This window comes from Hemitrygon akajei, chromosome 11 (genome assembly GCF_048418815.1).
Source record: "Hemitrygon akajei chromosome 11, sHemAka1.3, whole genome shotgun sequence".
Classification (NCBI taxonomy): Eukaryota; Metazoa; Chordata; class Chondrichthyes; order Myliobatiformes; family Dasyatidae; genus Hemitrygon; species Hemitrygon akajei.
Window position 1 is genome coordinate 1,950,466 of NC_133134.1, and position 22,982 is coordinate 1,973,447.

Below are 22,982 nucleotides of genomic sequence, written 5' to 3' on the forward strand. Positions count from 1 at the left end.
AGATTTCTGTAGGTCTTTTGCTGTAACACTTGGTTTTTTTCCACCTCCTCCAGCATTGCAATTTGTGCTCTTCATGTGAGGGAGTGTAGCAACAGTACTGACTTTCCTCCATTTGTAGACAATTTTTCTTCCTGTGGACTGATGAACAGTCAGGTCTTTAGAAATGATTTTGTAGCCTTTTCCAGCTTCATGCATCTCTACAATTCTTCTTCTAAGGTCCTCTGAAAGTTGTTTTGATTGAGGCATATTACAAACGTACATATAAAGAGATCATTCTTGAGAAGATCCAGCTCTGTCAGTAACCTGACTTTTTCTTTTTTATAGGCAGGGCACCTCTACAACCCACACCTCCATCTTCATCTTATTGATTTGAACATCTGACTCCGAATAGCTTTTGTAGAAGGCATCCCCCAGAGGTTCATATACTCTTTCCAATAAATGCACGTAATACTCGTTCATTTTTCTCAATAAATAAGTGAATGAGTATGCTGCTTTTTGTGTTTATTTAATTGTGTACTCTTTATCTATTTGGGCTGGCTGGTGGTGCAGTGGCATCAGCGCCGGACTCCGGAGCGAAGGCTTCCGAGTCCAAATCCAAGTCAGGCCACCGCCCAGCACGCTTTCCATCCGTGCCAAGTTAAGTGTCGAGCTAGCCACTCGGCCTCGTAAAAAAGAAAGGGTCGAGTCAGGAACGTTCATATCGTGACCCAGTTAATCTGAAAGGAGACCAATCCTGACACCACACGCCAGACAAGAATGGCAGACTGTCTGGTGTGACACACTAAAAAAATCTATTTTTAGGACTTCTGTGAAGACCTGATCACAATTTAGGTCATATTTATGCAGAAATTGAGAAAATTGTGTAGGGTTCACAAACTTTCTAGCATCACTGTATTCCTATATTGTATTCCATTTGTCCATTTACTTTGCCTGTCACTATCTCTTTGTATCCTTTTGTCCTCTTCACAACTTGTTTCCCTGTCTCTGAGTTATTACTGAATTTAACGTCATTACCTTTGACTTCACCTAAGTCATTTATAGAAGCTGAGGACAGAACGTCGTGTTTCTTTTCACCAGCCAATCTCTGTATATTACCTCCTCCAGCATGGGCTTTGACCTTCAGATTTAGATACAGATTTGTTTATCACATGTACATCAAAACATACACAAAATGTCCACCATGTTCAGCAGAACAACACAAACAACAGCAGCAAAACAAGCCCCTTTCCCAATCTCACACCCCCACACAGAAATGGGCCTCCAATACCAGCCCAGGGTGCCTCTGGGCCTGCTGTCCTTGGCCCCAAAGCCTCAGAGATCAGGACTCCAACCTCCACTCCGCCGGGACTCTTACCCATTGAGCTTCTGACCTCTGAACAAGCCAACCGAGGGAATTCAACCCTCAGACATCTACTTCCAGACTTGTCTATTTCAATCTTCACCCTGCTGTAAGACCTCTAACTGTAACAGTTTTCCTTTTAGCTGAGTCCTTTTCTTTGCCACTACACAATATGCTTTGCATATTGGACCATAAAAATGGGAGCAGAATTAGGCCATTTGGCCCATCAAGTCTGACTTGCCATTCTATCATGGCTGATCTATTTTTCCACTCAACCCCATTCTCCTGCTTTCTCCCAGTAACCTTTGTCACCCTGACTAATCAAGAATCTATCAACCTCTGCTTTAAATATTATCAATGACTTGGCCTCGAATTCCACAGATTGACTACCCTCTGGCTAAAGAAATTCTTCCTCATTTTTGTTCTAAAGGGACATTGTTCTATTCTGAAGCTGTGCCCTCTAGTCCTGCGCTCCCCTGCTGCGATAAACATCCTCTTTGCATCCACTCTACCCAAACCTTTCAATATTGAGTAGGTTTCAATAGTTGGAGAATAGATATCCTCAGAGGGACAGATGTAATAAATCCTGGCTGTCTTCTGGTAAAATGCTTATTGGTTCAGAAAGCTGCTGTGTTCCAGGTGCGCTGTGACCCTGTGGTTTGCTTTCCCAAAGGCTACTATCGCGAGGGTTTCCTGGCTGCCCAGCATGCGACAGACAAAGCCATTATCAGGTACCACACTGGCCGTGTTGGGGCTGAGCTCCTGAGCTTGGTGTCAGTGCAGATGCTGCGGTTCCCTTACCCGCCCTACATCGATGATGTCTTCATTCTGGCAATCCAGACCCAGCTCTCACTGGTTGTCATGTTGAGCTTCACCTACACGGCACTCAACATCACCAAAGCCATTGTGCTGGAGAAGGAGACTAGGCAGAAGGTAAGTGCACAGTGATCTCAGGCTGGGACGTGGATAGTAGTTGTATAGATGGGGTGGGATCTGATCCGATCCAGGCATCCAGGTCCAGTCCAGTCCAGCATCCGAACCAGGTCAGAAGCAGGATTGTTGTCACTGTCTTACAGGACATAACATTTGTTGCAGATTATAGAGCAAAGATATAAAATTATTATACATTAAAAAATAAAGGGAATAATGTGATAGTGTTCACTAACAAGAGAAAATCTGCAGATGCTGAAAATCCAAGCAACACTCTCAAAATGTTGGAGGAACTCAGCAGGCCAGTTTCAGCCCAAAGCTTCTACTCTACTCTTTTCCATTGAAGCTGCCTGATGAGTTTCTCCAGCCTTTTGTGAATGTGATAGTGTTCATGGACCATTCAGAAATCTGATGGTGAAGGAGTAGAAGCTGTCCCTAAATTGTTGAGAGTGAGTTTTCAGGCTCCTGTACAGCAGGATGATAAAGGTCAGGCACTGGATCTGCCTTATGATATTTCCTGGATCAATTGGGGATGAGTTCAGGATCAAGATAGGTCAGTTTTGGATCTGATGGTGTGTGGGAGGGGGAAGGGACAGGATTAGGATCAGGCAGAGGGACAGGATGGGACCAGTGGGACTGTAGACTGGAATAGGTGACAGGGCAAGTTCTGGAGTCAGTCACAGTGAGGATCACAATCCAGGGTTCTGGATATAGACACGGGACAGGCTCTAAATCCATCGAATAATCATTCTTGTATTTGTTGGTTAACAGTAATAACTCGACCTGTGTGAAGCTAGGCAGCAATATATCTGTGTTTCCTCAGGAATACATGAAGATGATGGGGCTGAATAACTGGCTGCACTGGGCGGCTTGGTTCCTCAAGTTCCTCCTGTTCCTTCTGATTTCAGCTTTCCTCATGACCCTGCTGCTTTGTGTAAAGGTGGGTGTCTGTTGAGATCCGCCCTGTTTATGTGGGTGGCTGCTGCACCATGGGAGCTCGGTCCTGTCAGAGGGCAGTTCTGAGGGAGTGCCACACTCTCGGGGTTGGGGGGTGATCTTAAATCTGTTGTTTTATCTAAGGTGCTGGTGTCCCACTACCAAAGGGGTAAGAATGTGCTGTACTTTAGATGAGACAGGTCGAAGGGTCCCATACATCATTGGTGAGGCAGGAGAGAGGATCTTGTTCACTGTCAATGAGGGTGGACAGATCAAGGGTCCTGTCGGTGAGGGAGGAGGGAAGGTGGGTCCCTTGTCCTGTCAGTGAGGGAGGGAGGGTCCCGTGTCCTATCAGTGAGGGTGACGGAGGTAGGGAGGGTCCTGTGTCCTGTCGGGGAGGTAGGGAGGGTCCCGTGTCCTGTCGAGGAAGGAGGGAGGGTCCCGTGTTCTGTCGGTGAGGGAGGGAGGGTCCCGTGTCCTATCAGTGAGGGTGACGGAGGTAGGGAGGGTCCTGTGTCCTGTCGGTGAGGGAGGGAGGGAGGGTCCCGTGTCCTGTCGGGGAGGGAGGGAGGGTCCCGTGTCCTGTCGAGGAGGGAGGGAGGGTCCCGTGTCCTGTCGGTGAGGGAGGGAGGGAGGGTCCCGTGTCCTGTCGATGAGGGAGGGAGGGTCCCGTGTCCTGTCGGGGAGGGAGGGAGGGAGGGTCCCGTGTCCTGTCGGTGAGGGAGGGAGGGTCCCGTGTCCTGTCGGGGAGGGAGGGAGGGTCCCGTGTCCTGTCGGGGAGGGAGGGAGGGTCCAGTGTCCTGTCGATGAGGGAGGGAGGGAGGTTCCCGTGTCCTGTCGGTGAGGGAGGGAGGGAGTGTCCCGTGTCCTGTCGGTGAGGGAGGGAGGGTCCCGTGTCCTGTCGGTGAGGGAGGGAGAGTCCCGTGTCCTGTCGGTGAGGGAGGGAGGGAGTGTCCTGTCGGGGAGGGAGGGAGGGTCCCGTGTCCTGTTGGGGAGGGAGGGAGGGTCCCGTGTCCTGTCGGGGAGGGAGGGAGAGTCCCGTGTCCTGTCGGTGAGGGAGGGAGGGAGTGTCCTGTCGGGGAGGGAGGGAGGGTCCCGTGTCCTGTCGGGGAGGGAGGGAGGGTCCCGTGTCCTGTCGGGGAGGGAGGGAGGGTCCCGTGTTCTGTCGGTGAGGGAGGGAGGGAGTGTCCCGTGTCCTGTCGGTGAGGGAGGGAGGGTCCCGTGTCCTGTCGATGAGGGAGGGAGGGAGGTTCCCGTGTCCTGTCGATGAGGGAGGGAGGGTCCCGTGTCCTGTCGGGGAGGGAGGGAGGGTCCAGTGTCCTGTCGATGAGGGAGGGAGGGAGGGTCCCGTGTCCTGTCGAGGAGGGAGGGAGGGAGTGTCCCGTGTCCTGTCGATGAGGGAGGGAGGGTCCCGTGTCCTGTCGATGAGGGAGGGAGGGAGGGTCCCGTGTCCTGTCGATGAGGGAGGGAGGGTCCCGTGTCCTGTCGATGAGGGAGGGTCCCGTGTCCTGTCGAGGCAGGAGGGAGGGAGGGTCCCGTGTCCTGTCGGGGAGGGAGGGAGGGAGGGTCCCGTGTCCTGTCGGGGAGGGAGGTAGGGTCCCGTGTCCTGTCGGTGAGGGAGGGAGGGTCCCGTGTCCTGTCGATGAGGGAGGGAGGGTCCCGTGTCCTGTCGAGGAGGGAGGGAGGGAGGGTCCCGTGTCCTGTCGATGAGGGAGGGAGGGTCCCGTGTCCTGTCGGTGAGGGAGGGAGGGTCCCGTGTCCTGTCGGGGAGGGAGGGAGGTTCCCGTGTCCGGTCGGTGAGGGAGGGAGGGAGGGTCCCGTGTCCTGTCGGTGAGGGAGGTAGGGAGGGTCCCGTGTCCTGTCGGTGAGGGAGGGAGTGTCCTGTGTCCTGTCAGTGAGGGTGACGGAGGTAGGGAGGGTCCCGTGTCCTGTCGATGAGGGAGGGAGGGTCCTGTGTCCTGTCGGTGAGGGAGGGAGGGAGGGTCCCGTGTTCTGTCGGTGAGGGAGGGAGGGAGGGTCCCGTGACCTGTCGGGGAGGGAGGTAGGGTCCCGTGTCCTGTCGATGAGGGTGACGGAAGTAGGGAGGGTCCTGTGTCCTGTTGGGGAGGTAGGGAGGGTCCCGTGTACTGTCGGTGAGGGAGGTAGGGTCCCGTGTCCTGTCGATGAGGGTGACGGAAGTAGGGAGGGTCCTGTGTCCTGTTGGGGAGGTAGGGAGGGTCCCGTGTCCTGTCGAGGAGGTAGGGAGGGTCCCGTGTCCTGTCGATGAGGGAGGGAGGGTCCTGTGTCCTGTCGGGGAGGGAGGGAGGGTCCTGTGTCCTGTCGAGGAAGGAGGGAGGGTCCCGTGTCCTGTCGATGAGGGAGGGAGGGTCCCGTGTCCTGTCGAGGAAGGAGGGAGGGTCCCGTGTCCTGTCGAGGAAGGAGGGAGGGTCCCGTGTTCTGTCGATGAGGGAGGGAGGGTCCTGTGTCCTGTTGGGGAGGGAGGGAGGGTCCTGTGTCCTGTCGAGGAAGGAGGGAGGGTCCCGTGTCCTGTCGATGAGGGAGGGAGGGTCCCGTATCCTGTCGAGGAAGGAGGGAGGGTCCCGTGTCCTGTCGAGGAAGGAGGGAGGGTCCCGTGTTCTGTCGGTGAGGGAGGGAGTGTCCTGTGTCCTGTCAGTGAGGGTGACGGAGGTAGGGAGGGTCCCGTGTCCTGTTGGTGAGGGAGGGAGGGAGGGTCCCGTGTCCTGTCGGGGAGGGAGGGAGGGTCCCGTGTCCTGTCGATGAGGGAGGGAGGGTCCCGTGTCCTGTCGGTGAGGGAGGGAGGGAGGGTCCCGTGTCCTGTCGAGGAAGGAGGGACGGAGGGTCCCGTGTCCTGTCGATGAGGGAGGGAGGGTCCCGTGTCCTGTCGGGGAGGGAGGGAGGGAGGGTCCCGTGTCCTGTCGGGGAGGGAGGGAGGGAGGGTCCCGTGTCCTGTCGGGGAGGGAGGGAGGGTCCCGTGTCCTGTCAAGGAGGGAGGGAGGGTCCCGTGTCCTGTCGATGAGGGAGGTAGGGAGGGTCCCGTGTCCTGTCGGTGAGGGAGGGAGGGTCCCGTGTCCTGTCGAGGAAGGAGGGAGGGAGGGTCCCGTGTCCTGTCGAGGAAGGAGGGAGGGAGGGTCCCGTGTCCTGTCGATGAGGGAGGGAGGGTCCCGTGTCCTGTCGAGGAAGGAGGGAGGGTCCCGTGTCCTGTCGAGGAAGGAGGGAGGGTCCCGTGTCCTGTCGGTGAGGGAGGGAGGGTCCCGTGTCCTGTCGAGGAAGGAGGGAGGGAGGGTCCCGTGTCCTGTCGAGGAAGGAGGGAGGGAGGGTCCCGTGTCCTGTCGAGGAAGGAGGGAGGGAGGGTCCCGTGTCCTGTCGATGAGGGAGGGAGGGTCCCGTGTCCTGTCGAGGAAGGAGGGAGGGTCCCGTGTCCTGTCGAGGAAGGAGGGAGGGTCCCGTGTTCTGTCGGTGAGGGAGGGAGTGTCCTGTGTCCTGTCAGTGAGGGTGACGGAGGTAGGGAGGGTCCCGTGTCCTGTCGGTGAGGGAGGGAGGGAGTGTCCCGTGTCCTGTCGGTGAGGAAGGGAGTGTCCCGTGTCCTGTCGGGGAGGGAGGGAGGGTCCAGTGTCCTGTCGATGAGGGAGGGAGGGAGGGTCCCGTGTCCTGTTGGTGAGGGAGGGAGGGAGGGTCCCGTGTCCTGTCGGGGAGGGAGGGAGGGTCCCGTGTCCTGTCGGTGAGGGAGGGAGGGTCCCGTGTCCTGTCGGTGAGGGAGGGAGGGAGTGTCCCTTGTCCTGTCGATGAGGGAGGGAGGGTCCCGTGACCTGTCGATGAGGGAGGGAGGGTCCCGTGTCCTGTCGGTGAGGGAGGGAGGGTCCCGTGTCCTGTCGGTGAGGGAGGGAGGGAGGGTCCCGTGTCCTGTCGATGAGGGAGGGAGGGAGGGTCCCGTGTCCTGTCGCTGAGGGAGGGAGGGAGGGTCCCGTGTCCTGTCGATGAGGGAGGGAGGGTCCCGTGTCCTGTCGGTGAGGGAGGGAGGGAGGGTCCCGTGTCCTGTCGATGAGGGAGGGAGGGTCCCGTGTCCTGTCGATGAGGTAGGGAGGGTCCCGTGTCCTGTCGGTGAGGGAGGGAGGGTCCCGTGTCCTGTCGGTGAGGGAGGGAGGGAGGGTCCCGTGTCCTGTCGGTGAGGGAGGGAGGGTCCCGTGTCCTGTCGATGAGGGAGGGAGGGTCCCGTGTCCTGTCGGTGAGGGAGGGAGGGTCCCGTGTCCTGTCGGGGAGGGAGGGAGGGAGGGTCCCGTGTCCTGTCGATGAGGGAGGGAGGGTCCCGTGTCCTGTCGATGAGGGAGGGAGGGAGGGTCCCGTGTCCTGTCGCTGAGGGTGGGAGGGAGGGTCCCGTGTCCTGTCAGGGAGGGAAAGAGGGTCCAGTGTCCTGTCGAGGAAGGAGGAAGGGAGTGTCCCGTGTCCTGTCGGGGAGGGAGGGAGGGTCCAGTGTCCTGTCGATGAGGGAGGGAGGGAGGGTCCCGTGTCCTGTCGGTGAGGGAGGGAGGGTCCCGTGTCCTGTCGATGAGGGAGGGAGGGTCCCGTGTCCTGTCGGGGAGGGAGGGAGGGTCCCGTGTACTGTCGATGAGGGAGGGAGGGTCCCGTGTCCTGTCGGGGAGGGAGGGAGGGTCCCGTGTCCTGTCGAGGAGGGAGGGAGGGTCCCGTGTCCTGTCGGTGAGGGAGGGAGGGAGGGTCCCGTGTCCTGTCGAGGAAGGAGGGACGGAGGGTCCCGTGTCCTGTCGATGAGGGAGGGAGGGTCCCGTGTCCTGTCGGGGAGGGAGGGAGGGAGGGTCCCGTGTCCTGTCGGGGAGGGAGGGAGGGAGGGTCCCGTGTCCTGTCGGGGAGGGAGGGAGGGTCCCGTGTCCTGTCAAGGAGGGAGGGAGGGTCCCGTGTCCTGTCGATGAGGGAGGTAGGGAGGGTCCCGTGTCCTGTCGGTGAGGGAGGGAGGGTCCCGTGTCCTGTCGAGGAAGGAGGGAGGGAGGGTCCCGTGTCCTGTCGAGGAAGGAGGGAGGGAGGGTCCCGTGTCCTGTCGATGAGGGAGGGAGGGTCCCGTGTCCTGTCGGGGAGGGAGGGAGGGAGGGTCCCGTGTCTTGTCGGGGAGGGAGGGAGGGAGGGTCCCGTGTCCTGTCGGGGAGGGAGGGAGGGAGGGTCCCATGTCCTGTCGGGGAGGGAGGGAGGGTCCCGTGTCCTGTCAAGGAGGGAGGGAGGGTCCCGTGTCCTGTCGATGAGGGAGGTAGGGAGGGTCCCGTGTCCTGTCGGTGAGGGACGGAGGGTCCCGTGTCCTGTCGGTGAGGGAGGTAGGGAGGGTCCCGTGTCCTGTCGGTGAGGGAGGGAGGGTCCCGTGTCCTGTCGGGGAGGGAGGGAGGGTCCCGTGTCCTGTCGGTGAGGGAGGTAGGGAGGGTCCCGTGTCCTGTCGGGGAGGGAGGGAGGGTCCCGTGTCCTGTCGGGGAGGGAGGGAGGGTCCAGTGTCCTGTCGATGAGGGAGGGAGGGAGGTTCCCGTGTCCTGTCGGGGAGGGAGGGAGGGTCCTGTGTCCTGTCGGGGAGGGAGGGAGGGTCCCGTGTCCTGTCGGTGAGGGAGGGAGGGAGGGTCCCGTGTCCTGTCGGGGAGGGAGGGAGGGTCCCGTGTCCTGTCAAGGAGGGAGGGAGGGTCCCGTGTCCTGTCAAGGAGGGAGGGAGGGTCCCGTGTCCTGTCGGTGAGGGAGGGAGGGTCCCGTGTCCTGTCGGTGAGGGAGGTAGGGAGGGTCCCGTGTCCTGTCGGTGAGGGAGGGAGGGAGGGTCCCGTGTCCTGTCGGTGAGGGAGGGAGGGTCCCGTGTCCTGTCGGTGAGGGAGGGAGGGAGGGTCCCGTGTAAATCGATGAGGGAGGGAGGGTCCCGTGTCCTGTCGGGGAGGGAGGGAGGGAGAGTCCCGTGTCCTGTCGGTGAGGGAGGGAGGGAGTGTCCCGTGTCCTGTCGGGGAGGGAGGGAGGGAGGGTCCCGTGTCCTGTCGATGAGGGAGGGAGGGAGTGTCCCGTGTCCTGTCGAGGAGGGAGGGAGGGAGTGTCCCGTGTCCTGTCGATGAGGGAGGGAGGGTCCCGTGTCCTGTCGATGAGGGAGGGAGGGAGGGTCCCGTGTCCTGTCGATGAGGGAGGGAGGGTCCCGTGTCCTGTCGATGAGGGAGGGTCCCGTGTCCTGTCGAGGCAGGAGGGAGGGAAGGTCCCGTGTCCTGTCGGGGAGGGAGGGAGGGAGGGTCCCATGTCCTGTCGGGGAGGGAGGTAGGGAGGGTCCCGTGTCCTGTCGGTGAGGGAGGGAGGGTCCCGTGTCCTGTCGGGGAGGGAGGGAGGTTCCCGTGTCCGGTCGGTGAGGGAGGGAGGGAGGGTCCCGTGTCCTGTCGGGGAGGGAGGGAGGTTCCCGTGTCCGGTCGGTGAGGGAGGTAGGGAGGGTCCCGTGTCCTGTCGGTGAGGGAGGGAGGGTCCCGTGTCCTGTCGGTGAGGGAAGGAGTGTCCTGTGTCCTGTCGGGGAGGGAGGGAGGGAGTGTCCCGTGTCCTGTCGGGGAGGGAGGGAGGGAGGTTCCCGTGTCCTGTCGGGGAGGGAGGTAGTGTCCTGTGTCCTGTCAGTGAGGGTGACGGAGGTAGGGAGGGTCCCGTGTCCTGTCGATGAGGGAGGGAGGGTCCTGTGTCCTGTCGGTGAGGGAGGGAGGGAGGGTCCCGTGTTCTGTCGGTGAGGGAGGGAGGGAGGGTCCCGTGACCTGTCGGGGAGGGAGGTAGGGTCCCGTGTCCTGTCGATGAGGGTGACGGAAGTAGGGAGGGTCCTGTGTCCTGTTGGGGAGGTAGGGAGGGTCCTGTGTCCTGTTGGGGAGGTAGGGAGGGTCCCGTGTACTGTCGGTGAGGGAGGGAGGGTCCCGTGTCCTGTCGATGAGGGTGACGGAAGTAGGGAGGGTCCTGTGTCCTGTTGGGGAGGTAGGGAGGGTCCCGTGTCCTGTCGAGGAGGTAGGGAGGGTCCCGTGTCCTGTCGATGAGGGAGGGAGGGTCCTGTGTCCTGTTGGGGAGGGAGGGAGGGTCCTGTGTCCTGTCGAGGAAGGAGGGAGGGTCCCGTGTTCTGTCGGTGAGGGAGGGAGTGTCCTGTGTCCTGTCAGTGAGGGTGACGGAGGTAGGGAGGGTCCCGTGTCCTGTTGGTGAGGGAGGGAGGGAGGGTCCCGTGTCCTGTCGAGGAAGGAGGGAGGGTCCCGTGTTCTGTCGGTGAGGGAGGGAGTGTCCTGTGTCCTGTCAGTGAGGGTGACGGAGGTAGGGAGGGTCCCGTGTCCTGTTGGTGAGGGAGGGAGGGAGGGTCCCGTGTCCTGTCGGGGAGGGAGGGAGGGTCCCGTGTCCTGTCGATGAGGGAGGGAGGGTCCCGTGTCCTGTCGGGGAGGGAGGGAGGGAGGGTCCCGTGTCCTGTCGGTGAGGGAGGGAGGGAGGGTCCCGTGTCCTGTCGATGAGGGAGGGAGGGAGGGTCCCGTGTCCTGTCGGTGAGGGAGGGAGGGAGGGTCCCGTGTCCTGTCGATGAGGGAGGGAGGGTCCCGTGTCCTGTCGGTGAGGGAGGGAGGGTCCCGTGACCTGTCGGTGAGGGAGGGAGGGAGGGTCCCGTGTCCTGTCGGGGAGGGAGGGAGGGAGGGTCCCGTGTCCTGTCGATGAGGGAGGGAGGGTCCCGTGTCCTGTCGAGGAAGGAGGGATGGTCCCGTGTCCTGTCGATGAGGGAGGGAGGGTCCCGTGTCCTGTCGGGGAGGGAGGGAGGGAGGGTCCCGTGTCCTGTCGGTGAGGGAGGTAGGGAGGGTCCCGTGTCCTGTCGGGGAGGGAGGGAGGGAGGGTCCCGTGTCCTGTCGGGGAGGGAGGGAGGGAGGGTCCCGTGTCCTGTCGGTGAGGGAGGGAGGGAGGGTCCCGTGTCCTGTCGGTGAGGGAGGGAGGGTCCCGTGTCCTGTCGATGAGGGTGACGGAAGTAGGGAGGGTCCTGTGTCCTGTTGGGGAGGTAGGGAGGGTCCCGTGTCCTGTCGAGGAGGTAGGGAGGGTCCCGTGTCCTGTCGATGAGGGAGGGAGGGTCCTGTGTCCTGTTGGGGAGGGAGGGAGGGTCCTGTGTCCTGTCGAGGAAGGAGGGAGGGTCCCGTGTTCTGTCGGTGAGGGAGGGAGTGTCCTGTGTCCTGTCAGTGAGGGTGACGGAGGTAGGGAGGGTCCCGTGTCCTGTTGGTGAGGGAGGGAGGGAGGGTCCCGTGTCCTGTCGAGGAAGGAGGGAGGGTCCCGTGTTCTGTCGGTGAGGGAGGGAGTGTCCTGTGTCCTGTCAGTGAGGGTGACGGAGGTAGGGAGGGTCCCGTGTCCTGTTGGTGAGGGAGGGAGGGAGGGTCCCGTGTCCTGTCGGGGAGGGAGGGAGGGTCCCGTGTCCTGTCGATGAGGGAGGGAGGGTCCCGTGTCCTGTCGGGGAGGGAGGGAGGGAGGGTCCCGTGTCCTGTCGGTGAGGGAGGGAGGGAGGGTCCCGTGTCCTGTCGATGAGGGAGGGAGGGAGGGTCCCGTGTCCTGTCGGTGAGGGAGGGAGGGAGGGTCCCGTGTCCTGTCGATGAGGGAGGGAGGGTCCCGTGTCCTGTCGGTGAGGGAGGGAGGGTCCCGTGACCTGTCGGTGAGGGAGGGAGGGAGGGTCCCGTGTCCTGTCGGGGAGGGAGGGAGGGAGGGTCCCGTGTCCTGTCGATGAGGGAGGGAGGGTCCCGTGTCCTGTCGAGGAAGGAGGGATGGTCCCGTGTCCTGTCGATGAGGGAGGGAGGGTCCCGTGTCCTGTCGGGGAGGGAGGGAGGGAGGGTCCCGTGTCCTGTCGGTGAGGGAGGTAGGGAGGGTCCCGTGTCCTGTCGGGGAGGGAGGGAGGGAGGGTCCCGTGTCCTGTCGGGGAGGGAGGGAGGGAGGGTCCCGTGTCCTGTCGGTGAGGGAGGGAGGGAGGGTCCCGTGTCCTGTCGGTGAGGGAGGGAGGGTCCCGTGTCCTGTCGGGGAGGGAGGGAGGGTCCCGTGTCCTGTCGGTAAGGGAGGTAGGGAGGGTCCCGTGTCCTGTCGGTGAGGGTGGGAGGGTCCCGTGTCCTGTTGGGGAGGGAGGGAGGGAGGGTCCCGTGTCCTGTTGGGGAGGGAGGGAGGGAGGGTCCCGTGTCCTGTTGGGGAGGGAGGGAGGGTCCCGTGTCCTGTTGGGGAGGGAGGGAGGGAGGGTCCCGTGTCCTGTTGGGGAGGGAGGGAGGGAGGGTCCCGTGTCCTGTTGGGGAGGGAGGGAGGGAGGGTCCCGTGTCCTGTCAGTAAGGGAGGTAGGGAGGGTCCCGTGTCCTGTCGGTAAGGGAGGTAGGGAGGGTCCCGTGTCCTGTCGGTGAGGGAGGGAAGGTCCCGTGTCCTGTTGGGGAGGGAGGGAGGGAGGGTCCCGTGTCCTGTTGGGGAGGGAGGGAGGGAGGGTCCCGTGTTCTGTCGGTGAGGGTGACGGAGGTAGGGAGGGTCCCGTGTTCTGTCGGTGAGGGAGGGAGTGTCCTGTGTCCTGTCAGTGAGGGTGACGGAGGTAGGGAGGGTCCCGTGTCCTGTTGGTGAGGGAGGGAGGGAGGGTCCCGTGTCCTGTCGGGGAGGGAGGGAGGGAGGGTCCCGTGTCCTGTCGGGGAGGGATGTAGGGAGGGTCCCGTGTCCTGTCGGGGAGGGAGGGAGGGTCCCGTGTCCTGTCGGTGAGGGAGGTAGGGAGGGTCCCGTGTCCTGTCGGTGAGGGAGGGAGGGAGGGTCCCGTGTCCTGTCGGTGAGGGAGGGAGGGTCCCGTGTCCTATCGGTGAGGGAGGGAGGGTCCCGTGTCCTGTCGGGGAGGGAGGGAGGGAGGGTCCCGTGTCCTGTCGGTAAGGGAGGTAGGGAGGGTCCCGTGTCCTGTCGGTGAGGGAGGGAGGGTCCCGTGTCCTGTCGGGGAGGGAGGGAGGGTCCCGTGTCCTGTCGGTGAGGGAGGGAGTGTCCCGTGTCCTGTCGGTGAGGGAGGGAGGGTTCCGTTGTCCTGTCGGTGAGGGAGGTAGGGAGGGTCCCGTGTCCTGTCGGTGAGGGAGGGAGGGTCCCGTGTCCTGTCGGTGAGGGAGGTAGGGAGGGTCCCGTGTCCTGTCGGTGAGGGAGGGAGGGAGGGTCCCGTGTCCTGTCGGTGAGGGAGGGAGTGTCCCGTGTCCTGTCGGTGAGGGAGGGAGGGTCCCGTGTCCTGTCGGGGAGGGAGGGAGGGAGGGTCCCGTGTCCTGTCGGTAAGGGAGGTAGGGAGGGTCCCGTGTCCTGTCGGTGAGGGAGGGAGGGTCCCGTGTCCTGTCGGGGAGGGAGGGAGGGAGGGTCCCGTGTCCTGTCGGTGAGGGAGGGAGGGTCCCGTGTCCTGTTGGTGAGGGAGGGAGGGAGGGTCCCGTGTCCTGTCGGGGAGGGAGGTAGGGAGGGTCCCGTGTCCTGTCAGTGAGGGAGGTAGGGAGGGTCCCGTGTCCTGTCGGGGAGGGAGGGAGGGTCCCGTGTCCTGTCGGTGAGGGAGGTAGGGAGGGTCCCGTGTCCTGTCGGGGAGGGTCCCGTGTCCTGTCGGTGAGGGAGGGAGGGTCCCGTGTCCTGTCGGTGAGGGAGGGAGGGTCCCGTGTCCTGTCGATGAGGGAAGGAGGGTCCCGTGTCCTGTCGGTGAGGGAGGGAGGGTCCCGTGTCCTGTCGGTAAGGGAGGGAGGGTCCCGTGTCCTGTCGGTGAGGGAGGGAGGGTCCCGTGTCCTGTCAGTGAGGGAGGTAGGGAGGGTCCCGTGTCCTGTCGGGGAGGGAGGGAGGGTCCCGTGTCCTGTCGGTGAGGGAGGTAGGGAGGGTCCCGTGTCCTGTCGGGGAGGGTCCCGTGTCCTGTCGGTGAGGGAGGGAGGGTCCCGTGTCCTGTCGGTGAGGGAGGGAGGGTCCCGTGTCCTGTCGATGAGGGAAGGAGGGTCCCGTGTCCTGTCGGTGAGGGAGGGAGGGTCCCGTGTCCTGTCGGTGAGGGAGGGAGGGTCCCGTGTCCTGTCGATGAGGGAGGGTCCCGTGTCCTGTCGGTGAGGGATGGAGGGTCCTGTGAACTGTAGTGAGGGAGGAGGGAGACGGCTGACCTCAGGGATAACTGTGTGAGAGGGCAGCGGCATTCACTGGTGGCCTTGAGAGTGTACTTGGGTTGTGGAGGGTTAGACAGCAGAACAACGTCATGGTGAGGGTAGAACGTAGCACTGTGGGGCTGGGAGGGAGCTTATTGGGTCAGAAGGGGAGGTGATGTGGGGTTGGGAGAGAAGGGTTGTGAGGGTCGGGAGGGAACGTGGTGGGTTGGAGAGAAGGGTGTTTGAGGCTTGGATGTGAGTTGTGGTTGGAGGTGAGGGGCTGTGGGGGGTCAGTGAGGATGTGGGGCTCTGAGGGGGGCAGACGGTTTGGAAGTGAGTGGTTATGGGGCTTGGAGGAGGGGTAGGGGTCAGAAGGGGGTGGCTGTGGGGCTCGGAAGGGACTTGGGGGGTTGAAGGGGAGGGGTTGTGTGGAGTTGGAGGGGAGGAGTTTGGTGTTGGAAGTGAGGGGATTTGGGGCATTGGAGGGGGTGTGGGTGTTGGAGGGCAGGAGTTGGGTGTGGGGCTAGGAGGAAGGTGGGGTTGGGAGTGATGGGGATGTGGGGCTCAAAGGGGGCGTGGGGTGGGGAAGGGAGTATCTGTAGGTCAGACTGCTGCTGATCTCTGGCTGTGGGACAGTTGCCATGGTGATGTGGTCTTTATTTGCCTTGGTAGCTCCGGAATCAGAGGGCAGTCCTGCAGCACAGCGACCCCACACTGGTCTTTTCCTTCCTGATGCTGTTTGCCATTTCGACCATTTCCTTCAGCTTCATGATCAGCGTCTTCTTCAACAAAGGTGTGTGAGATGTGTGCCCAGGCCACTTGAGTAAAGGAGACTTGTCACAAATGGGTAACTAGCCACGTTTATCAGAGTCCCGTCTGCCTCTCCTAGACGCTGTGAACTCTGCAGCCATTGTTTTCTGTTTCAAAGCCAGCTATTTAATTCTGGCTAGTCGGCAGACTGAAGCCTAGGTGTTTCGGAGGTAGCTGGGAGGAAAGTGGAAGAAGTGGAAGAGTGGTGTTACCGATCAGAGAGAATGTTAGGCTGTACTAAGCAAAGGCAACACACACAAAGTGCTGGAGGTAGGCAGCCTCATTCAGAGGAATAAGAAGCCAAAGTTTCAGGCTGAGACCCTTCATCAGGACTTCTTGGAGGCATTCAAAATCAGGTATATTATCACTGACATATAGTATATTGTGAAATTTGTGGCAACTGTACAATAATTACTTAAACCATCACCCCACAGGGACACAGACCACCAACAGCATCTCGCCAGAGTTCTGTGCCCTGGGCCAGTCTTTCAAATTGTCCATCAAAGAGCCTTCCTCCCCCAGGAAAGAGGTCTTCAGAACAACTGTTGGCATTTCTGTAGAACTGGGTTTTATGCGTTGGTGTTGATAGCCCCATGTCTAACCATCCTTCTTTCACAACCGGGCTTGAAACTATCCATGGCAGAGCTCAGTTCAGTGCGATACATAAAACATAGGAGCAGATTTAAATCACTTGGTCCATCAAATATCTCCACCATTTCATCATGGCTGATCCCTTTTCCTCTTGGTCCCAATCTCCTGCCTCCTCCCCATATCCCTTCATGCCCTGACTAATCAAGAATCTATCAATGTCTGCTTTAAGTATACCCAATGACTTCGCATCCACAGATTCACCACTCTGCTGGCATCAACTTCTTGGACTCCATACAAACTACAGAGGAGGAGGTGTTTGCTTTTCTGGGGCAAATTAAGATGAATAAATCCCCAGTCAGACAAGGTGTTCCCTCAGACCCTGCGTGAGGCAAGTGCAGAAATTGCTGGGGCCCTAGCAGAGATATTATATCATCCTTAGTGATAGGAGATGTACCATAGGATTGAAGGATAGCCAGTGTTGTTCCACAGTTCAAGAAAGGCTATAAACATAAACCAGGAAATCATAGGCAGGTGAGCCTGACATCAGATGTGGGAAAGTTATTGGAAGGTTTTCTAAGGCACTGGATATATAAGTATTTGGATAGACATGACTGATTAAGAATAGATAGACAACATGGCTTTGTGTGTGGTAGGTTATGTCTAACTAATCTTCTAGAGTTTTTCAAGGAAGTTATCAGAAAAGTTGATGAAGGCAAGGCAGTGGATGTTATCTAATGGATTTTAGCAAGGCATTTGAAAGGTCTCGCATGGGAGGTTGGTCAAGAAGGTTTAGTCAATCAGCATTCATAATGAGGTAGTAAATTGGATTGGTTTTGTGAGAGAAACCAGAGAGCGATAACAGAGGGTTGCCTCGCTAACGAAAGGCCTCTGACTCATGGACTACTGCAGAGTTCAGAGTTCAGAGTTACTGCAGAGCTGCGTCCGTTGTTTGTTAATATGGCCGATAATATTGTTAACTGGATCAGCAAATTTGTGGATGACACCAAGATTAGCGGTGTGGTAGACGGTGAGGAAGGCTACCATGGCTTGTAGCAGGATCTAGGCCAGCTGGAAAAATGGGCTGAAATATGACAGGTGGAATTTAATACAGGTAAGTGTGAGGTTCTGCACTTCAGTAGCACCCACCAGGGTAGCTCTTACTAGTGAACGGTCGGGCACTACGGAGTGTGGTAGGACAAAGAGATCTGGGAATACAGGTCCATAATTCATTGAAAGTGGCGTCACAGGTAGATTGGGTTGTAAAGAAAGCTTTTGGCACATTGGCCTTCATTGAGTACAGGAGATGGGATGTTATCCTGAAGTTGTAGAAGACGTTGGCAAGGCCTAATTTGGAGTATTGTGTGCAGTTCTGGTCACCTACCTACAGGAGAGATGTAAATAAGGTTGAAAGAGTACAGAGAAAGTTTACAAAGATGTTGCCGGGTCTGGAGGATCCGAGTTATTAAAAGGATTAAATAGGTTAGGACTTTATTCTTCGGAACGTTGAAGATTGAGAGGGGATTTGAACATAGAACAGTACAGCACAGTACAGGCCCTTTGGCCCACAATGTTGTGCCGACCCTTAAACCCTGCCTCCCATTTAACCCCCCACTTGAAAGAGATATACATAATTATGAGGGGCATAGATAGGGTAAGTACAAGAAGGCTTTTACCACTGAGGTTGGGTAAGACAACAGCAGAGGTCATAGGTTAAGGTAAGTGAAAAGTTTAAAGGGAACATGAAGGGAAACTTCCTCACTCAGAAGGTCGTGAGAGTGTGGAATGAACTGCCAGCATAAGTAGTGCTGGCAAGCTATGTTTTCAGTGTTTAGGAGAAGTTTGGATAAGTACATGGATGGTTGGGGCATAGAAGACTGTAGTCCCAGTGCAGGTCAATGGGAGTAGGCAGTTTAAAATGGGTCGACATGGACCAGATGGGCCAAAGGGCCTGTTTAGACCATAAGACCAGAAGACATAAGACCATAAGATATAGGAGCAGAAGTCAGCCATTCGGCCCATCGAGTCAGCTCCACCATGGGCTGATCCAATTCTTCCAGTCACCTGCACTCCATTTCCTGTTGCAATCTGTGGTCCACATCCCAACTGCTGATGGGAGGCCTGTATGTAACTGCCATCAAGGTCCTTTTACCCTTGCAGTTTGTTAGATCAACCCGCACAACATCTTCCGATCCCACGTCACATCTTTATACTGATTTGATGCCATTCTTTACCAGCAGAGCCACACCACCCCCTCTGCCTACCTTCCTATCCGTCCGATACAACGTGTAACCTTTGACATTCAGCTCCCAACTACAATCATCCTTCAGTGATGATTCAGAGATGGCCACAACATCATACCTGACAATCTTTAATAGTGCAACAAGATCATCCACCTTTTTTCTTATACTCCATGTATTGAGATAAGACCATCAGATCATAAGACAATAAGATATAGGAGCAGAAGTAGGCCATTTGGCCCATTGAGTCTGTTCTGCCATTCAATCATTGCTGATCTGATTCTTCCAGTCATCTCCACTCCCCTGCCTTCTCCCATACCCTTTGATGCCCCGGCAAATCAAGAACCTATCCGTCTCTGCCTTAAGTGCACCCAGTGACTTGGCCTCCACAGCCGCTCGTGGCAACAAATTCCACAGATCTACCAGCCTCTGACTAAAGTAATTTCTCTGCATCTCAGTTCTAAAAGGACGTCCTTCAAACCTGAAGTCATGCCCTCTTGTCATAGACTCCCCTACCATGGAAATAACTTTGCCTTATCTAATCTGATCAACATCACATCCCTGCTCTTATATTCTACACCTCTAGAAATGAATGCCAAATTTGCCTTCTTCACAACCAACTCAACCTGGAGGTTGACCTTCAGGGTATCTTGCACGAGGACTCCCAAGTCCCTTTGCATCTCTGCATTTTGAATTCTCTCCCTATCCGAATAATAATCTGCCTGTTTATTACTTCCACCAAAGTGCAAGACCATACACTTTCCAACATTGTATTTCTTCTGCCACTTCTTTGCCCATTCACATAAACTATCTAAGTCTCTCTATTTCCTCAACACTACTTGCTCCTCCACCTATCTTTATATCATCAGCAAACTTAGCCACAAATCTATTGATGCCATAATCCAAATCATTGACATACATTGTAAAAAGCAGCAGCCCCAACACCGACCCTGCGGAGCTCCACTGATAACCAGCAGCCAGAACACAATCTCTTTATTCCCACTCTCTGTTTTCTGCTGATCATCCATGCTAGTAACTTCCCTGTAATTCCATGGTCTCTTATCTTGCTAAGCAGCTTCCTGTGTGGCACCTTGTCAAAGGCCTTTTGAAAATCCAAGTATACACTGCATCTTCTTTGTCTAACCTGGTTGTAATTTCCTCAAAAAATTACAGTGGATTTCAGGAAACTGTGCTGACTTTGGCCTATCTTGTCATGTGCTTCCAGGTACTCCGTAATCTCATCCGTAACAATCAATTCCAACCACTGATGTCAGGCTAACAGGTCTATAGTTTCCTTTCAGCTGCCTCCCACCCTTCTTAAATAGCGGAGAAATTTTGAAATTTTCCAGTCATCCGGTACAATGCCAGAATCTATTGATTCTTGAAAGATCATTGTTTATGACTCTGCAATCTCTCCAGCAACTTCCTTCAGAACCTGAGGGTGCATTCCATCAGGTCCAGGAGATTTATCTACCCTCGGACCATTAAGCTTCCTGAGCACCTTCTCAGTCATAATTTTCACTGCACATACTTCACTTACCTGACATTCTTGAATGTCCAGTATACTACAGATGTCTTCCACTGTAAAGACGGATGCAAAATACGCATTCAGTTCCTCTGCCATCTCTGCATCTCTCATTACAATATCTCCAGCGTCATTTTCTATTGGTCCTATATCTACCCTCAACTCTCTTTCACCCATTATGTACTTAAAAAAGCTTTTAGTATCTTCTTTGATATTAGTCGACAGCTTCCTTTCATAATCCATCTTTTCCTTCCTAATGACCTTCTTAGTTTCCTTCTGCAAGTTTTTAAAATCTTCCCAATCCTCTATCTTCCCACTAGCTTTGGCTTCATTGTATGCCGTATCTTTTGCTTTTACTTTGGCTCTGGCTTCACTTGTCAGTCACTCTAGTGTCCTTCTACAATTCAAAAATTTCTTCTTATTTGGAATATATCTGTCTTGCACTTGCCTCATTTTTCACAGAACCTCCAGCCATTTTTGCTGTGCTGCCCTTTCTGCTAGTGTCCCTTTCCAGTCAACCTTGGCCAGTTCCCCTCTGGTGCCATTGTAATTTCCTTTATTCCACTGAAGTACTGACATATTGGAATTTAGTTTCTTCTTCTCAAATTTCAAAGTGAACTCAATCATATTGTGATCACTGTTCCCCTAGGGTTCCTTAACCTTAAAGCCTTTCATCACCTCCGGATCATTGCACAACCATATAACCATATAACAATTACAGCACGGAAACAGGCCATATTGGCCCTTCTAGTCCATGCTGAATGCTTACTCTTACCTAGTCCCACCGACCTGCACTCAGTCCATAACCCTCCATTCCTTTCCTGTCCATATACCTATCCAATTTTACTTTAAATGACAATATCAAACCTGCCTCTACTACTTCTACTGGAAGCTCGTTCCACACAGCTACCACTCTCTGAGTAAAGAAATTCCCCCTCCTGTTACCCTTAAAAATTTTGCCCCCTAACTCTGAACTCATGTCCTCTTGTTTGAATCTCCCCTACTCTCAATGGAAAAATCCTATCCACATCAACTCTATCTATCCCCCTCATAATTTTAAATACCTCTATCAAGTCTCCCCTCAACCTTCTACGCTCCAAAGAATAAAGACCTAACTTGTTCAACCTTTCTCTGTAACTTAGGTGCTGAAACCCAGGTAACATTCTCGTAAATCTCCTCTGTACTCTCTCTACTTTGTTGACATCTTTCCTATAATTCAGTGACCAGAACTGTACACAATACTCCAAATTAGGCCTTACCAAAGCTTTGTACAATTTTAACATTACATCCCAACTCCTATACTCAATGCTCTGATTTATAAAGGCCAGCGTTCCAAAAGCTTTCCTCACCACCCTATCCACATGAGATTCCACCTTCACGGAACTATGCACCATTATTCCTAGATCACTCTGTTCTACTGCATTCTTCAATACCCTACCATTTACCATGTATGTCCTATTTGGATTATTCCTACCAAAATGTAGCACCTCACACTTATCAGCATTAAACTCCATCTGCCATCTTTCAGCCCACTCTTCTAACTGGCCTAAATCTCTCTGCAACCTTTGAAGATCTACTTCATTATCCACAATGTCACCTATCTTAATATCATTTGCATACTTACTAATACAATTTACCACCCCATCATCCAGATCATTAATGTATATGACAAACAACACTGGACCCAGTGCAGATCCCTGAGGCACACCACTAATCACCAGCTTCCAACCTGACAAACAGTTATCCACCACTACTCTCTGGCATCTCCCATCCAGCCACTGTTGAATCCATTTTACTACTTCAATATTAATACCTAACAATTGAACCTTCCTAACTAACCTTCCGTGCAGAACCTTGTCAAAGGCCTTACTGAAGTCCATACAGACAACATCCACTGCTTTACCCTCGTCAATTTTCCTAGTAACCTCTTCAAAAAATTCAATAAGATTTGTCAAACATGAACTTCCACACACAAATCCATGCTGACTGTTCCTAATCAGACCCTGTCTATCCAGATAATTATATATACCATCTCTAAGAATACTTTCCATTAATTTACCCACCACTGACGTCAAACTGACAGGCCTATAATTGCTAGGTTTACTCTTAGAGTAATTATGCTTGTTAAAGTTAAAGTCTGTCCTGAGCCTTATGGGCTTATCAGGCCATAGCGTGAAGCGACTGAGAGTACGAGACTCCCTCCCTGGTGCCAGTCTATCACAAGGTTAACCCCCATCATTTTGCCGGTACCCATTTTCAACTGGAGCAATGTGTGGTTAAGTACCTTGCTCAAGGACACAACACACTGCTGCGGCTGAGGCTTGAACTCACAACCTTCAGATCGCTAGTCGAAAGCCTTAACCACTTGGCTATGTGACACTCAATCCAGCACAGCCGATCCCCTAGTGGGCTCAGCAACAAGCTGTCCTAAAAAGCCATCCCTTAGACATTTTACAAATTCTCTCGAGGTCCAGTACTGACCTGGTTTTCCCAATCCTCTTTCATGTTAAAATCCCCAATGATTACCATGACATTGCCCTTCTGACACACCTTTTCTATCTCCTGATGTAATTTGTAATCCACATCCCAGCTGCTGTATGGAGGCCTGTATATAACTGTCATTAGGGTCCTTTTACCCTTGCCATTTCTTAACTCAACTCATAGAGACTCTACACCTTCAATCCTATGTCATCCCTTTCAAATGATTTAATATTATTTCTTATACACAGAGCCACACCAACCCCTCTGCCTATGAACCTATCTTTTCAATACACTGTATATCCTTGGACGTTCAGCTCCCAATGGCAGCCGTCCTTTAGCCAAGTTTCAGAGGTGGCCACAACATCATACTTGCCAATATGTAGCTGAATTTCAAGATCGTCCATTTTATTTCTTAAGCTGCATCCATTCAAATACAACACTCTCAGTCCAATATTTGTTGTTTTCTGTTTTAACTGCACCATGCCTCTATTGCCCTGTAACTCATCCCACTGGCTGTGATTATGTCTCATCTCCTGCCTGTCCTTTCTGTCATTTCTGGTGCACATATCTTTGATTTATTTCTGTTTTCCCCTTCCTCAGCCCTATCATTCTGGTTCCCATCCCCCTGCCAAATTAGTTTAAACCCTCCCTAACAGCTCTATTAAACCTGCCTGCTAGGATATTGGACCCCTTTGGGTTCAGGTGTAATCCGTCCTTTTCGTACAGGTCATACCTCCCCCAAAAGAGGCCCCAATGATCTAGGAACCCGAAGCGCTGCCCCCTACACCAGTTTCTCAGCCACACATTAATACGTCTGATCATGTTATTCTTGTGCTTGTTAGCACGTGGCACAGGCAGCAATCCTGAGATTACTACCCTGGAGGTCCTGTTTTTCAGCTTCCTACTCTGAATTCTCTCTTCAGGACCTCCTCCCTTTTCCTACCTATGTCATTGGTACCAATGTGTACCAAGACTTCTGCCTGTTCACCCTCTCCCTTCAGAATACTTTGCACCCGATCCAAGACATCCCGTACCCTGGCACCTGGGAGGCAGCACACCATGCGGGT

The 22,982-nt window shown here is 55.8% G+C and overlaps 1 protein-coding gene across 1 annotated transcript in view; it reads left to right on the top strand.

The window, feature by feature from the left end:
- abca3b (ATP-binding cassette, sub-family A (ABC1), member 3b) overlaps nucleotides 1–22,982 on the top strand; it is a 207,142-nt gene that overhangs the window by 51,741 nt on the left and 132,419 nt on the right. Inside the window, exons 7-9 of the mRNA XM_073060010.1 lie at nucleotides 2,013–2,272; nucleotides 3,093–3,209; nucleotides 14,944–15,064. Coding sequence (XP_072916111.1) covers nucleotides 2,013–2,272; nucleotides 3,093–3,209; nucleotides 14,944–15,064 — 498 coding nt within the window. The remainder of the gene's footprint in view (nucleotides 1–2,012; nucleotides 2,273–3,092; nucleotides 3,210–14,943; nucleotides 15,065–22,982) is intronic.